Below are 15176 nucleotides of genomic sequence, written 5' to 3' on the forward strand. Positions count from 1 at the left end.
GTTCATATGGGTCGGGTTATTTTTTACCAGACCCACTCATTTGACAGGTCTAAGAGTACAAATACACATACTTGCTAACCTAGCTAAATTAGGTGTAAGAATTGTGATCCATGTTCGACTTAAACGTGATAATTAGCTGAAATCTAATATAAATTTAAGGGCCAAGTTTTTTATCTTGAAATAATTATCAGTTTTAAGAATCGTACCTCTATACATTGAATTTGATTTCTCCTTCTTTTTTTAATGCTCCCACTAATCTAAAGCCCTAACCCTTAGCTCTGGTTTTCCTCCTCTAGGCAAATAACTGATCCACAATCCCTCCTTCAAACCCCCTAACCCTCCTCCTGAGTCAATCCGATAACCATTATGTAGGTGAAGGTTTAATCATGAAAAATGTGACACTTTAGTATCCCTTATTCTCTTCACTTCCTCTTTCTATTTATCAAGCAAATTTTCATAAATAATCTCTATACCTATATATTGCAAACATATTGAATTTTATCATGATTTTTTTGGTTAAGATAATTGTTTTTTTATGATGGTATTCCCATTATATGTTAGTGTGTTAATCCTTGGCACCATCTTCGAACCCCAAAAAAAAACACAAAAAAACAGTCTTGGCACCATCTGTATTCTTAACTATACATGATTATTGCCAATTGGCACTTTCCCTGGTGGGTAGGTTTATGCAAATTTAATTTCAAAATCAATAGTCGACACAATATGTTGCAGGCAAAATTGACTCACTGTCGAGAGAGTTGGCAAAAGTTCTTGCCAATTTGTCAACAATTAAATGGAGACAAAGATGACTATGTACAAAAAAATGCTATAACAAGACCAAAGAACCAAAAAGGTTGCTGTTGCCGCAGATGCTACTCTTGGTGTTAGTATCCTCTTCCCTGCTTTGAACCGGTCCAATGTCGATTAAATTATCGTACTACTGTAGATCTCCTTCTCATCTGTAACAAGTCCTCTAAATCTTTCGTTGCTTGATCGACTGCATAAACTATCATCTTTTTAATCTGTTTCACAGAGAGATCAGAGAAGGGTAAGAACAGCCGAATCATGAAAAAGCAAAAGATTGCCGTGGCCAAACATATAAGGTGATATTATGTGTTACCTCAAGTTTGTCCTCTCTGGCTCTATGATTCCTCGGAAGTTGTCTGAACTCCTCAGTCAAACGGAGGCACTGATCGATATTCTCAGGAGAGACAAAGTCAGCGGCAACTTTTGTGCATGACTACATGAAGAATGATGATAGTGCCCACAAGTCAGAGGACTTCAATTCAAAGTAACGGTACAGGTAAAAGATTTAAAGAAGCAGTTTATTTACCTTCAGATTTCTAACTTGGTGGGGGCATCCGGCAGGAATAAAAACTGCTTCGCCTAAGTGTTGTTCGAATGTCCATGGTTCAATTCCTACGAAGTTTTGAAAATAAATGTTCACCATTCGATACAGTATTAGAGAAAAAAATTCATCAGTTTCAGCATATACTAACCAAATTCCTCCTTCAACTTCCTCTTGTGCTCCAAAGTAAGATAGAACGACTGGTCATGGATAGGATGAATGACCTGATCATATAGGGAGTATCAGATCCAGGAACATAGTTTACATATGTATATGCAAACAACAAGGGCAGCATAATTGTGCTGGGAAATTCACCTCTTTAACTGGAGCGCAGAATGTATGCCTGAACTCGTTATGGTGCTTGCTAAGATATGCCTCCAGCTTGGGGACGTCCTCTCTCCGGAAAATGTCCCACAATGCACCGCCTCTTTGCTTGGTTTCTTGGTCAGAACAGAGATCGTTTCTGCATTTCTCCTTTTCTTTTTCTAAGCATCCCTTGTGGCCATCGAGGCCTTCAAGATTCCCATCTTGGCATCCTGTTGCATCTAGATTAAGCTCTTCATGTGCTTGACATAGAAGTTCCTTCACATCCTGTGCTTTGTGCTTCTCTTTCAAGATTTTCACTGCAGATTGCTGCTCTTCACTTAAGGGCACCTCTACTGTGTGTGTCAGGATATTCACCTGCCAGGCGGTGGCATGTCAACACAACGCATGCGAGTGTATGAATGCAATGCATCTTCAAAACTGAGCTGTGCCATCTACTGCCTAACCGATGTCAAATTTTGGTGGACACAGTGGCTGGAATTTTCAGTCATATGGAAAGAAGCAATTACTGTTCTGGACAATATCAGCAACTTTCACCTCTAAATCGGGCTTATTATGCACACATTTTCTCTACTGTTTTGTCAAACACTTTCGTTCCAGCTTTTTTAAAAAATGTTGCATGTACGTAATCATAATGATAATGAAAAATCAGTGATTCATGCAACATTTTTTGAGGAAGGCGCACCGCATCTGACATATCGCAGTGAAGCTTGGTCACAGAGTCGCCTCGTCCTAGCTCTTCTGCAAAACCATAGGCAATATAGGTCTTCGGTCCCATGTCTGGCTTCATGACACTTGGTGGTAACTTCACAGCCAGGTTGAGGAAGCCAGATCGAGGGTCAGTATAGGCATGAAATGGCAGTGCAGCTATGAACTCATCACAGTGGCGCGGTAAAAGATCCTCAAACTTGTCTGAAGGAGGCCAGTCCTTTAGCTTTAGCATTTCAGGCCAAAAGTTAGCATATCTTCGCCCCTCTGAGTAGCCTTTGAAAAATTGGCGTGTGCTAATGGCCACCTGAAAGTCGAATGAGTGTCATAAACAAAACATTCTACGTATGATAAAAGATGATCTTAAATGCACGAAAAAGAAAATGAGATACACTTGATCTTGAAGCTTCCAAATAGATCTAGAAAAAAATGAGAGCAGAAAAGGATGATATTATTGTCAATAGTTGCAGTTTGCTCATATATTGTGTGTACTTACTAGATTCTCCTAAAACAATGTCTCCAAATATCTCTTACCATTACGAATACTTACTAAATGTTCCTAAAACAACTTATATCTCTTACAATTATAAGTATCCTGAGTACATTATTGACAAGCAGTATTATGTCTTTACATGTTATTTACAAAAAATTGAAGGTGGGATAATGGTATTTACTTCGCAACCAGCTAGGCAGTCAATGGCTCTGACTTCAGAAAATTTTGAACCAGATGCTGAATCCATATTTTCACATAGTGCACGCCACATTACCATGGGTTCCCAGCTCAAACCAGGGGTCCGCTCTAGAACATTTCGAACTATGACAGGTTCACCTTTAATCCAGTGACTTCGGAAGCATAGAAGCTCCTCTTCGTCCAAAATTGCACTTGATGCCGGACAATACAAGCAATTGTCAGCGGAGCCTTCTCTGGATGCGGCTTTCCGTAGCATCTTATCCCCAATTTCAGAGCAATTATGGTTCTGAGTGGTATGTTCAGTTTTGCCAATTTCCAGCAAGAATCTTGCTCGCAACTCAAGCCTGCTTATCCAGTCTTTATCATGTATGCGCTTAAGCTCTAATTTATGATTGCCACATCCACCCATCTCACTTGGAGCACAGTTGATGCTCCGATCAGCGTTAGCTTTCCATTCAATGGATTGAGCAACATGACTTTGAGAATTTTCTGTGTGTGGCAAAAGATCTATGTCATGAATTGCCGCAGGCTCTCCACCATGAGTATAATCGTTGCCTCTGTCCTCATACTGAAGCTTCACCTCAGCGCGGGAATGAACTTTCCCCTGGCGAATTTCTCGGCAGCAATTGAGACAAAGTTCAAAGAAGCACTCTGGACACCTTCTATGGAAGTCTACAATTGAAGTAGCACAATTGTCGCTGCTCCAAAAAAAATATATTGTTGGTCACATAAGAATGAAAACACGCAGAAGTATGTGTTTTGTACTCTCCATATGCATGCTGAACCTCTTACCAGTAGACACGCTCCCAGTTGTGACAAAGAGACATTGGTACTTCAACCTCATCAGCTGGTGTTCCTGAATATACCAATCATATAAGTCACGTACAAACATAAGATAAAAGGCTAAGCAAGTTTTAACATGTATACCTTGTATGTTAGCTTCAATTTGTGTCTCCTGAATTTGCTCTTCACAAATTTGCCTTAAAAATGGAAGCAGTGCTCTCATTATGTACTTCAGGTGCTCAACTGTTTTATCATCAGACATGCTCACTTTTGACGCCTGAAATTGCATAACACCGTGAATTAGTCAGAAATGAAGTTTGACAGTTCTGAAGGGGCATTAGTAATGGTATTAAGCATCCTAGAGTTTCGATAGTTTGCTCCAACCCATTAAGCACTTCAACAAAAAGAATGCCGGTGGTTCAAGTTCAGTTTTTAGCATCACAGCAGGAAGCTATAGAACCTAACAGGTAACTAAACCATGAGGGAAGACCATGGAAACTCCCCTGTAAATTGTGAGCTCATTAGACTTATGGATTGTCGACTGTTTTTGTTTTTGTCCTTTGGTAGTTACCAAGGGGAAAGGAAGATAAAACATCTAGCCCAAGACCTTTTTGATACCACCATCACTTGACCAAGGCCTTATTCCTAATTGATGAGAGATGAAGAAGCAGAAGATTAGTACTGAGAAGAAATGTAGACAGTCATCTGAGAACTCCACTGTTATGTCACAGGATTGGTTTCCCTCTCAAATACTATACACTGTGCATTTCAGTAAATTTTTCTTCACTCATGTGAAATAAGATAACACACCTTTATGATGCCTCCAGTGTGCAAGCAACAGCTGCAATTGCAATTTCCATGGCAAAATGGGCAAAGTTCTGCGATGTCTACTTCTGACATTTGAGGGTACCTTTAAAGCAAAAATCAGACTGCCTCAGTAAGTATGCAGTGTTCAATTATTAGAAAGATAAAAGTATTGAATTTAGCAATTAAAAGCGTACCATTGCTTGATGCATTGGATACAATACATCTTCTGCTTACAGTTGGTACATGGGACAACGATTCTCCTTTCTTTCTTCATGCATTGATGACACCTCACAGGCGCTTTAACTTTAGCCTGCTCAAAGCAAGTGACAGTTAGAAGTGAATAAGAAGCCCAGAAACCTTTGTCTTGAAATAGAAAGCAAAAAGGTTACCTCATACTTCCCCTTCGAGCAGCCAGTATCACCAGTGTTGTCACTTTTCAGAGTCGAATGAAAGGAGCCAGAGGTGGATGGCGATGCCAGAGATGAAGGATGTAGTGAATCATTCATCAGGTCAAAATTGTTTTCTCTTCTTCTGCGGCTTCTCATCTTGACGAGACATACTTCTTCCGCATCTTCACTAGATCCATCGTTCATGTACTCAACATCAGAAAGTCCCTTGCTACAGTCACTTCGTGGCTTTTCAGTTTGGAACTTTCTGGTTCTGCTGCCTGTTAGTGGCTTTTTGGACTTGCTCAATGTTGTCAACGTCTCCATCTTGAACGATGAATTTACTTTGTCAATGCTTTCCCATTTCGTCTGGGACAACCCAACCACTGAACTTCTCTTTCTGGTCGCACTTCTACGCTTCTTTACAATATTTTTACTATCCAAACACTCATCAATTCTATCGGCTAACTTTCTCTTCTGCACTCCTTTATTCTTTGACACAACTTCAGTTTTCTTTGCATGTGTCACCACCACATTAGGCTTCCCCTCATCTTGCGATGTCCTACTATCAATTCCATCCAGTGAGCTCCTCGGCAATTTTCTGCTTGGTACAAGCTTTTCAACCTTTGATGATCTTGGGACGTTCAGGTCTGAACTATCAGCATAATGACTGAGCTGCCGATGCTTTGGGAACATGACAGCTGCCATTCTCACTGCAGGAATTAAGACATCCTTCAATTTACGGATTCAGAACAGTCAATCATATTAACATATTCACTTTAAATTGATGACTTTGTGATTGCACCATTCATGATCTTCACAAAACAACACTCTTGTAACAAAAAATTTACACATAAAGAGGAGTGCGATCAAGAGAAACGAACGGGTAGCTCGTAGGGGGTATGAAATATAATTACTACAGATGATTTCTAATTCCAAAGCTTAAAAGACACCACGACTAATAAGCAGAACCTTCAAAGAACAGAACGACGAGCCAATTCAAATGAGAATTATTAACAAAATTCTAACCCAAAAAATGAAAAAGAAAACCGCTTCATGTTTATTCAAATCTGGCAATCCATCGAGGAGCTGCAAGAACACTACATTGCATGTGTAATAAGGACAGGCCATCGAGACATACAAAGCTTCTGTTTTTCTCCCCAGCAGAGCACTAAACTCCAGAAACAATGAAGTATGGAACTGGTAAGTAAATACAACACTAGCAGGGGCCAAGAAGAGAAAACCATAAAAATACCAGAACAGAGACCACAAGTGCTTGCACATTGCTCGCGATCGTTGAACTCAAAAGTTGGGCATTGCACAAACGGGAGACAACAATCGCGAACGCAATAAAGCCCAAAGACACCAATTCGTACACACCGGGGAGAAAAGAAAAGCACAGCCACGTTGACTCGAGTCAACTCGAATGTCACACGTATCGAAAACCAATCCAGAAAAAATGAAAAACAACCAACGACAGCTTCCAGACAAAAGAAAGAGCGCACGCGCGTCCAACAACTCAAAACAATCGCCGCGAGACCGCGGACGAAACCGGAGAAATTCAATCCAAACATCCACGCACACCCACCAACCCCTCCCCCCCCGGCCGGGGGAAAACCATCAAAACCAATCACAAAAGAGAAAGGAGAGAACGGCGACGGGGCGCGAACCCAATTGCGCGAGAAGAGGGCCCGCGCCATCAATGTACTCACCCCGACCCGATCGGAGGAGGCGCTCAACGGCGGCGATGCGCGGTGACGACGCCGGTTCCCGCCAAACGCTGGTATCGTCGCCGGCGGATCAACAACAGATCGCGGAACCGCATGCAATCGAATCGGGAACGCGATCGCGATCAAAAAGGGATTTGGACGGATCGGATCGAGCAGGTGAGTCTTAAATGGAGGAGGAAGAAGCTGAGAAAGGAAATAAGAATCAGGTGACCGAATCTTCTCGTTATCGGGCTCCGATTGTTGTTGTCTCGTTGCAGATTTCGAATCGCACGTGCTGCCTTTGCGGTCCACGTCGGATTCCTTTTATTTATTCTTTTTTTCCTTTTCTTTTTTGTTTTAAAATCGACGAGGAAAATTGTTTAAAATTATTAGATGGCCTTCAATATGTCTCACGTGGTCGGGACCCGACATGAGGTCTCGGGGCGTGGTCGGATCCTAAGAGAGTATCGAACGACCCGTAAGAACAATTCTTTTTTTTTTGTTTTTTTTTGGGGCGAACGTCGAGGTTTCTTCCGTTTGATCAGAGTGCTTTGATTTTGTATTTTTTTTTTTTTTTTTTTGGTCGGAACTTTGATTTTGTATTTCGTCGACTTATGGATTTCAGCCTTTTTGATGCGCGTGTAGGGACGATTGGCTCGGGGAAGGTTGGTTTCCGACGTGGAACCGGGAACCGATCTTGTGACTCTCAATTTCAAAAGATTCTAATTGGGAACCGAACCGGTCGGTTCGTGGTCCAAATTCACCCTAATGGATCTAGAGGGGAAAAAACAATTATGCTGGAACAAACAGTGGCAGGCGTTGTAGCTTTTTTTTTTTTTTTTGAAGTTTGGTTCTATTCTATCCTTACTTTGCAAGTCACATTATGTGTGTTATGTGCCGTGTGCAGATTGCGAAACTCTCCTCACATGTCCCCACCCCGCTCTCCCCGAGGGTGGGGATTCAAATTCCCCACCTCCCAAATACTTTTAAGGCAGTGTATTGATAGAAATGCTTTAATGGTTAGGCGTTGTAGGTTTTAAGGCGGCATCTATTTCAATCATGAGTTGCCATCTTTATCCTAATGGAACATTCATTTTTCCTTCATCCGACATGTACATGTCCGATTTCTTTCGACTGTCTGACGGACGAATATTTCAGAAACTGCAAGCAACGTAATAGCTACGGCAGCAGTGAGCAATCCTTGGGCATGAAAGAGCATCCGAGTTCTGGATCTACGGAGTGATCTAATTGGCTAGACTAAGCAAGGAACGATTGATGATAGTTGGTCCAAGCTCCGCTAGATAGCCACCGACTTAATGAAATGGTAGACATGGCCAAGGGGGAGTTGGGGTTTGGTATCAATCGGATCAAGAAGCCAGACTCGAACCGGAGGATCACAAGACAGGACCAGTCCTGTCTGTCAAAGGCACGGAGCAGCCTAAGTCCTTTTCGACGAATCCTTCTTCAGTAGTTGTGAATGACCTGAGTTGGAAAGGCAAATACTTCTGAGTCGCCCCTAGTTTTGTCCGATCGGACAGCTACTCTATCTCTGGAAAAAAGAAGAAGAAGGGAGAACCGGGCTTGATTATACACCCATATGACTAGGGAAAATACGGCGCCATCGATCGGTAGAGGTAGAAATGATTTCTTTCTTGATAGCAAAACGCATTATAGGGAGCGTCTAAGTAGATGACTCGCCGGCCACTCGAAACGGAGCTTCATCGGGGTAAAGAACTTCGTGTTTGGATAAGCAACATACTTCTTCCGAGCTTCGCCCGAAAGGGAAGAGGGTGGTGGGGGAAGCAACATCTCGATGACCCCCCTGCCACTTCCAAACCCTCGGCCGAAACAAAGCTCGACATGGCCATAGAAATTGCATAGCTTGAAGTTTTTCCCTGTCCAGCCACTGACGTCCATCGCGATCCTGTGGAAAACTACCCGGAGATAGCCTGAACAATGATCTCAAGTCTCTCTAGTTCTTAAGCTACCAAATAGAATAAACTCACCACTCTCATGACTTGTAAAGCCCTTCAAACGAAAAGTTTCCAGGACATTCAATCCTCCTGTGAAAACATCGGAGTCACGACATGAGAGCTTAGATTGTATGCAACGAAGAAGTCTCAGATGCGCGTTATTTTGAAGGTATTAAAACTAAGTACATCTTGCGAACTACTTCGGTGTTCGGCACATAACCCGCTCAAACGTCCCTCCTATCCTCTATAAATGGAAGACTCGCTGTGTTCATGATGTTCATAAGCTCATCAAATTCACAAGAAACCCTTCTCTCTTAAGGGCTTAATTTGCAGCTAAAATACAAGTCCCCCGCAGAAACTTAAGGCCTTAAATCTTCATGAACCTCGGGCAGAGGCGGTGATGACGTGGCACTGATTCCGCTAGGCAGCGGAGTGTTCCTACGGGATGACCGCTTTGCCGGAACAAGGACGCTCTCGTCTTCCCAATTCTCACAAACATCATCATCATCCTCGTGGTCTGCGAGTACAGGGGGTAGACATGCATGTCGAAGCAAGGTCTTGAGGTTCAGGTTGGGTTCCCTAGCACGTTCTAGAGGGTCCATCCGTGCTTCCTGAAAACAATGGCCAAACCAAGCATTAGGAGCACAAGCTTTCAGCATTCTTTCGATTTCTTTTAGTTACTTTTCCCGAATTATCCGCATCAAACACCTGAGAACATTATCCAAATGATCGAAGATAAGAAAGATACAACCGTACTGTTCAACTCTACCTCTTTCCAGCCTGTCTCCTCAGAGTAGTTATATCTTATCGTATGGACTGGCTATGTTGGGGATACCAGAAACGAATCTCATCCGGGGCTAACCTAGGATGTTCTTTGCTAATGCCTTCACTGAATGATTTAGTCAAAATTAAAGGCAACAGCCATCTTCTAATTAGATGCCGGGATCCAGCAAAGTGAAAAGATACCAAGCAAGTTAGCAAATTAAAGAAGCTCGAGCACAAGGCTTCGATTACTTCTATGGACATAAGCACCGGTGTTTGCAAAAGCCTGGAGTTACGGAACTGTAACGGACATCTTGCAAAGGCAGGTTCATAACGGCCTTGGCAGAATCTATGGAAATAGATGGTAAGAACTGGAAGAGCAATGAGAAATGGAGTTGGAATGGCAGCTTGCTTTGTCGCCAACAGTCTGAATAGAAGCGGCTGCGATATAAGCAATGCGACAATAACGCGAAGATGCACATCAGGCCAGAATGCTGCACCACTTTCATACTCCTGATTGTAGACGTTTATTATCTGGACTATTAGAAAGATGTTAGGATTAATATGGCAGAATCATAGAAGAAGAAGAAGAAGAAGAAGAACTTAATGCTTCGAACATGGGCTACTAAAAGAACAAGAAAGCACATATAACCAAAGAAAAACTTAGTTTATCCCAATGTAAACCCTAAGTATCGGTCGAATCCATCGCTATAGGAGCTGCAGAAATTCCACGACACCACTGATCTAGAAACAAGGAAATCTCAACATCAATACCTGACCTGTACAGTCTCCCCAACCAAATTTTTACATAAAGAATCTGAGAAAAAGACAGATCTTCAACAATGATATTGCACAAATGTGGGCGAACATCATAAGGACCGTGTATTTGCAGCTTGTGGGCCACCATTTGCTGTTTTCCGTTGATATGCTTGTTATCGCCCTCAAGGATAGCAATAACCCGAAGACCTTTTCCTATAAAAACAAAATCACGTTGTCTACTTATGGATATATTTGGTTCTTGGGCATGCAGGGACGTGCTATTTGCACAACTAACGAGAATATATGCAAACATCCCTGGGAAATTAAAGCTATTTAATGTTCGTGAGAATGTGATCAAGAGAGTTTGCTTGACTTCAACCCAAAAGCCAATAGCAGTACGATGTTGGCATGGAAGTTCTTGCACTCGATTCAGCAGGCATGGACTCCAATACTTCAAACATTAATGAGAATTCTGATAAAAGGATTTTGCCCGACTTCAACCCACAATAAAAATATGAAGTTGGCATGAAAGAATTTCACTCAATTCAGCAGGCATGAACTCCAAGGTTTTATAATACTCATGCACAATCTCATCCAGTATCACTAAATCCCAATTATAAAGTCGTCTATAACACCCACTTCTCCTCCTCTACGGTACTCACAAGCGATATGGCCACTCTACAAACTATAAATCGTACCCAAGAGACATAAACTAGAACCACCACATGTAATATCATCATAACTGAGGTTGATCATGATCAGAAGTCTGCTAGCTGTTCCTACATTTCAGGCATATGAGCAGATGAAAGAAGATATTCCCAAAGATTATCTTCATAATACCTGATTGCGAAACACAATATAAGCCAGGCCAAAGAAAACTGAGTATGAATGGAAGTAAGGCAGGTGTCACTGGATCGTATACAAGACCAAGCAAAAAGTATAACTGAATTTGAGGTTCTCCAGTGTTGAAACCAATGCTTCCAGGATCCATCGCCTCCGCCCTATCCTTTTCAGTTTTTACCAAGAAACAATTCTTCAAGTTGTAAATAATCAAAGGCTTCAGCATTAAATCTCTGCTGTTGTTCCAGCCCGACCACCAACAATAATGTAAGTAATGAAGAAGGTTGCTTGTGTATAATTTGGAAATTGCCGTGTCTACGGGGACTTTTCCAAGTTGTATTCCATCCATTGCTTGAGAATATAGGGAGCTTCAGAGGATTCTTTGCCAAGAAAACTGAACCATTCCCCCGGAAGCATGGCCTTCAGATGAAGATGATATGTCTTGGGATTATTCTGAAGCAGTTGACAGTACAAGAGCTACCATCCAAGAAGCCCTGCAGATTTTTCAACGGTAGAACCAATCATCCATGGAAATAGATTCCCAGGATCCATGGGGAGGACCCCTCGCCCAGGACCCCAATGTAGAAAGCTCTTAGAACAATAATGCTGAGGCGCCATACATTCCACTTGAAGATATTTCCTCCTGTTCATCTTTTCTACTGAATTCTATTCGGACCCAACATCCTGACCTTACCATATGGGAAATCGTGGATCTTTAGCAAGCTTTCAAGAAACAAAAGGATGGAGGTGACAGCTCAGATAGCTCAACAGGTAACACAAAAGAAGGATTCCGAAATAAAATATGAGGCCTTTTGTCTTGTTAGGTCACATGTGTATCTTTTCCTCTAATAATTGGCCCATGGAGGTCAAAAGTTGTCCTGTTGTGTACCGTTCACCGGTCAACAGTATTCACTATTCACTGTAGCGGTAGGCAGGTTACTACTCATCAGTTACTGTCTGTCGAATCTACGAATCCAATATGTTTGTTTTATTCAATTGTGTTGCTTATATAACGCCCCTTGTATCATGTAATGAGAGGCAAAGTTGGCCTTCTCCTATAACATCGTTTGCAGTTATAGTCCTCATGGCTCCCTAAATTCATCTCTTCTTCTCGTCTAGATAGGGTACTAGAATCATCTTGTCAGTTCAATAGTATGGTGTGATTCAATATGCTCGCCACTTAGTGGAACTTGTGGATTAGAAATATCTGGAACCGTGAAGGTTAAGATTCAAGAATGAATATGGAAACTAAAAGGCCATCCCCTAAAATTTGCCATGAGAGCCTGGTAAGGTGGGGATAGCATACCTGTTTCAAATTCTTTACGATAAATGGAAAAACAAACCAACCATAGGTGGTAAAACCTGCCGATTGTGGGGTATGTAAATTAAATTACGAAAATGCTGGTAAAGATATGAAAGAATTACTAATATTGCAGAATATTGAAAGATTATGAGTAGAAAATTAAAACTACAAGTGCAAAATGTACAAGTGCAAATTTAAAACCTTTGTATCCTTAGATCACGAATAGATCTGTAATAAAAGATGTATCGCGGATGATATAGAAAATTTCTTACTGGATTTGGTATGGTATGGAAAGTTTGATCTCTGGTGGATGGGCGGATCTGTGCCCGGGTGGAAGGAGATGAAAGAAGTTTTAGTGTATGAAAAGGTAAAGAAGAGAAGTAGAAGGAGATTCTTTCTAAAGAAGAGAGGATGGGTGAACATGAAAATGGGTGAATATGCCAGAGGCTGCTTTCCTATCTCTTCCTCCGAAAAACTCTAACCCACTCTTGAGTCTCAATGAAGTATAAAAGATTGAGGTTTCTACTGTATCTACAGTGTACAATGATATAAAAAAATCTCTACAGTGTACGGTGACATCAAAAAGCTGCTATACTGTACAGTGGTTAGCTACAGTGTATAATGATATTAAGAAATCAATCTGTTGATCACTGTTGGGGGTCTTCATTGTCAGCTAAATCAATACCGTAGCAGTCATCTTCATTGGTATTGCCACTATGATGAGAGGAGCATTTTGATTCTTCACATTCAAAAAGAGCCTGCTTCAGCATTTGATAAAATTGCTGTTCATTCTATACAGAGGCCAATTTCGAGGCAGTAAAAGATTTGTTGTGTAAGAATGGGACGGTTTTGGAAGTGTTTCTCTAGTTCAGCTAGTTTATGACTGACTGTTCAGAAATTCTATCAAAGATTTTAAAACCATCCCACCATATGGTCTTGTATTTGCATACTAGGACCAAAATATTGGGATCATATGTGGATTTTGTATAATCAAATTCTCGGGTAGTGACTCGGGAAACTCTGAAATTTATGAAATACATCAATAATGAGGAAAGGCTTCCTCAACAAGTAGTGGTTTATATCTTGTCAAGAAATTTTTGTAGCCAAGTAGTGCTGAAGGTAATATTTCAGGAAGGGGACCAAAGTTTTCCCACCATCTAGAGATGGCCACAGGCCGGTTTGGGCTCGGAATTGGCCCGGGTCAAACCCCTAACAGGCCCATTGACCAGGCCCGCCGGTTCCAAATCGGAACCGGCTCGTCCCATATGGGCCGGTTACGGGTCCATATATAGATGAACCGGCTTTATAGCCGTTTATAAAAAAAAAATTAAAAAACTAGAAGGGCATTGATTACAATTTGATTACAAGCCCCTTCCCCTTCCCTTTCTCCCCCAAATTTGATTACAATTTGTATTTGATAATTTATTATTTCTTAATTTCATAATTTATTGATTTTTTATTTCATAATTCATTATTTAAAAATTAAATTTAAAAACCGTAACCTTAACTGGAATCGGCGGTTCTATTTTCGATTTTGAATTAGAACCAAGCCTTGAACCATCCCGGAACCACCGGTTCAAAATCGGAACCCGAACCGCCCCTTAAGGTTCCGATTCCGGTTCACTCGTGGCTACGAACCAGAACCACCGGTTCACGACGGCCGATTCCGGCCCGTGGCCATCACTACCACCATCTATTAAACCAATAAGGGATTTGGTAGATATCAAAATTCTCGCTAGAATAGAAAAGCCAAGTATGGCGAAAGTTAATGTTATGTTTGAAAAAGACATTCCACCGGACTTGTTGGTAATCGAAATTAGTGTAACTGGGTCTGTATGGGATGGATTGAGTGAGTCTGATATTGAATTTAACGGAGGCTATGGGATTGGGACTCCACTCAAATGGATGGATAATCCTTACTATTTTTACAATGGAATAATTTATGATTTCAACATTAGGCTTGGAAGTGCCAGAATTGGAAGTGCCGTGCCTCCGGGTAAACTAAAGCATAAAATAGAAATTTAAGATTAAAGAGGAGAATGATGAATGTATGCAATTAAATTTTACTCAAAAGTTCTGACTTATTACTGGTCGGGATATTAAGAACAAATATCACCGAACTTAATCAAAGTGAAGGGAGGGCTCCCACCAGACTCCGCACTTTGCTCACCGAACATCCGAGTCGGTTAAAATTGGAAAATTGTATGGCCACCAGCGGGAGGCACAACACTTCCAATTCTGAGGATTAGAAACGTCGTCGTTTGTAGAAACGTTTAAACGATGGACTAAATTCGCGATAAATATTCAAAAGATCGCAGAAATTATAAAGTATTGTTATCAAAATATCAACACTTATCGTTAATAGTAAAATGAAATGCACAATCATAAACCACCAGCTAGGAGGCACGGCCTTCACACTCAGGGGTATAAGAAAGTAAATAAATTGCAAGAATTAAAAGTACAGGAATTAAAATACGGAATGTAAAGAATACAACTCACAACACCACATGTAGGAGGCAGAGCCTTCCACAATCTGTGGGTATTAAGCTAGAAATATTAAAACTTAACAATATTATTCATAAAATTGAAAGTTTATAGCAAAATGTACAAAAGATCCGTGGATCTGTGCAAAAAGCTCCAAAAATAGAAAGATCTAGAACAGATCCGAGTAGAAGATGAGAGAATCAAAAGAGATCGGAGAAGATCCGGGTAGAAGTGGGTACTTACCGGAAGTCTTCCGGGAAGTGTAGAAAGGTTTCGTTAAAACGGGATCCGGGTTTCGG

At 41.2% G+C, this 15176-nt stretch overlaps 1 protein-coding gene, 1 long non-coding RNA gene and 1 pseudogene across 4 annotated transcripts; 1 reads left to right on the top strand and 2 right to left on the bottom strand.

The window, feature by feature from the left end:
* Positions 1-683: 683 nt before the first annotated feature.
* LOC115742929 (lysine-specific demethylase JMJ25) lies at positions 684-7003 on the bottom strand. 2 transcript variants are annotated; one of them, XM_048285000.1, is made up of 14 exons: positions 6760-7003; positions 5359-5760; positions 5051-5328; positions 4856-4971; positions 4665-4764; positions 3999-4131; positions 3864-3927; positions 3055-3769; positions 2358-2687; positions 1664-2029; positions 1500-1572; positions 1334-1419; positions 1121-1240; positions 684-1022 (listed from the first exon to the last, which is right to left on the bottom strand). In XM_048285000.1, exons 2-14 carry the CDS (start codon positions 5753-5755, stop codon positions 930-932), a joined length of 2871 nt encoding a protein of 956 aa, XP_048140957.1. In that variant the 5' UTR covers positions 5756-5760; positions 6760-7003; the 3' UTR covers positions 684-929. The 2 variants fall into 2 exon arrangements, with proteins under 2 accessions (XP_048140957.1, XP_030533337.1); XM_030677477.2 differs by having other exon boundaries at positions 5051-5760.
* LOC115742930 lies at positions 743-2346 on the top strand. Of its 2 annotated transcripts, none has more exons than XR_007199665.1 (3): positions 743-883; positions 1034-1303; positions 1965-2346. It is a non-coding gene; the product is annotated as an uncharacterized LOC115742930 (long non-coding RNA). The 2 variants fall into 2 exon arrangements; XR_004015619.2 differs by having other exon boundaries at positions 2021-2346.
* Positions 7004-9088: 2085 nt separating the features above from the next.
* The window catches only part of LOC115742861, a 40540-nt pseudogene continuing 34452 nt past the window's right edge, over positions 9089-15176 (bottom strand).

This window comes from Rhodamnia argentea, chromosome 9, assembly GCF_020921035.1.
Source record: "Rhodamnia argentea isolate NSW1041297 chromosome 9, ASM2092103v1, whole genome shotgun sequence".
NCBI lineage: Eukaryota > Viridiplantae > Streptophyta > Magnoliopsida > Myrtales > Myrtaceae > Rhodamnia > Rhodamnia argentea.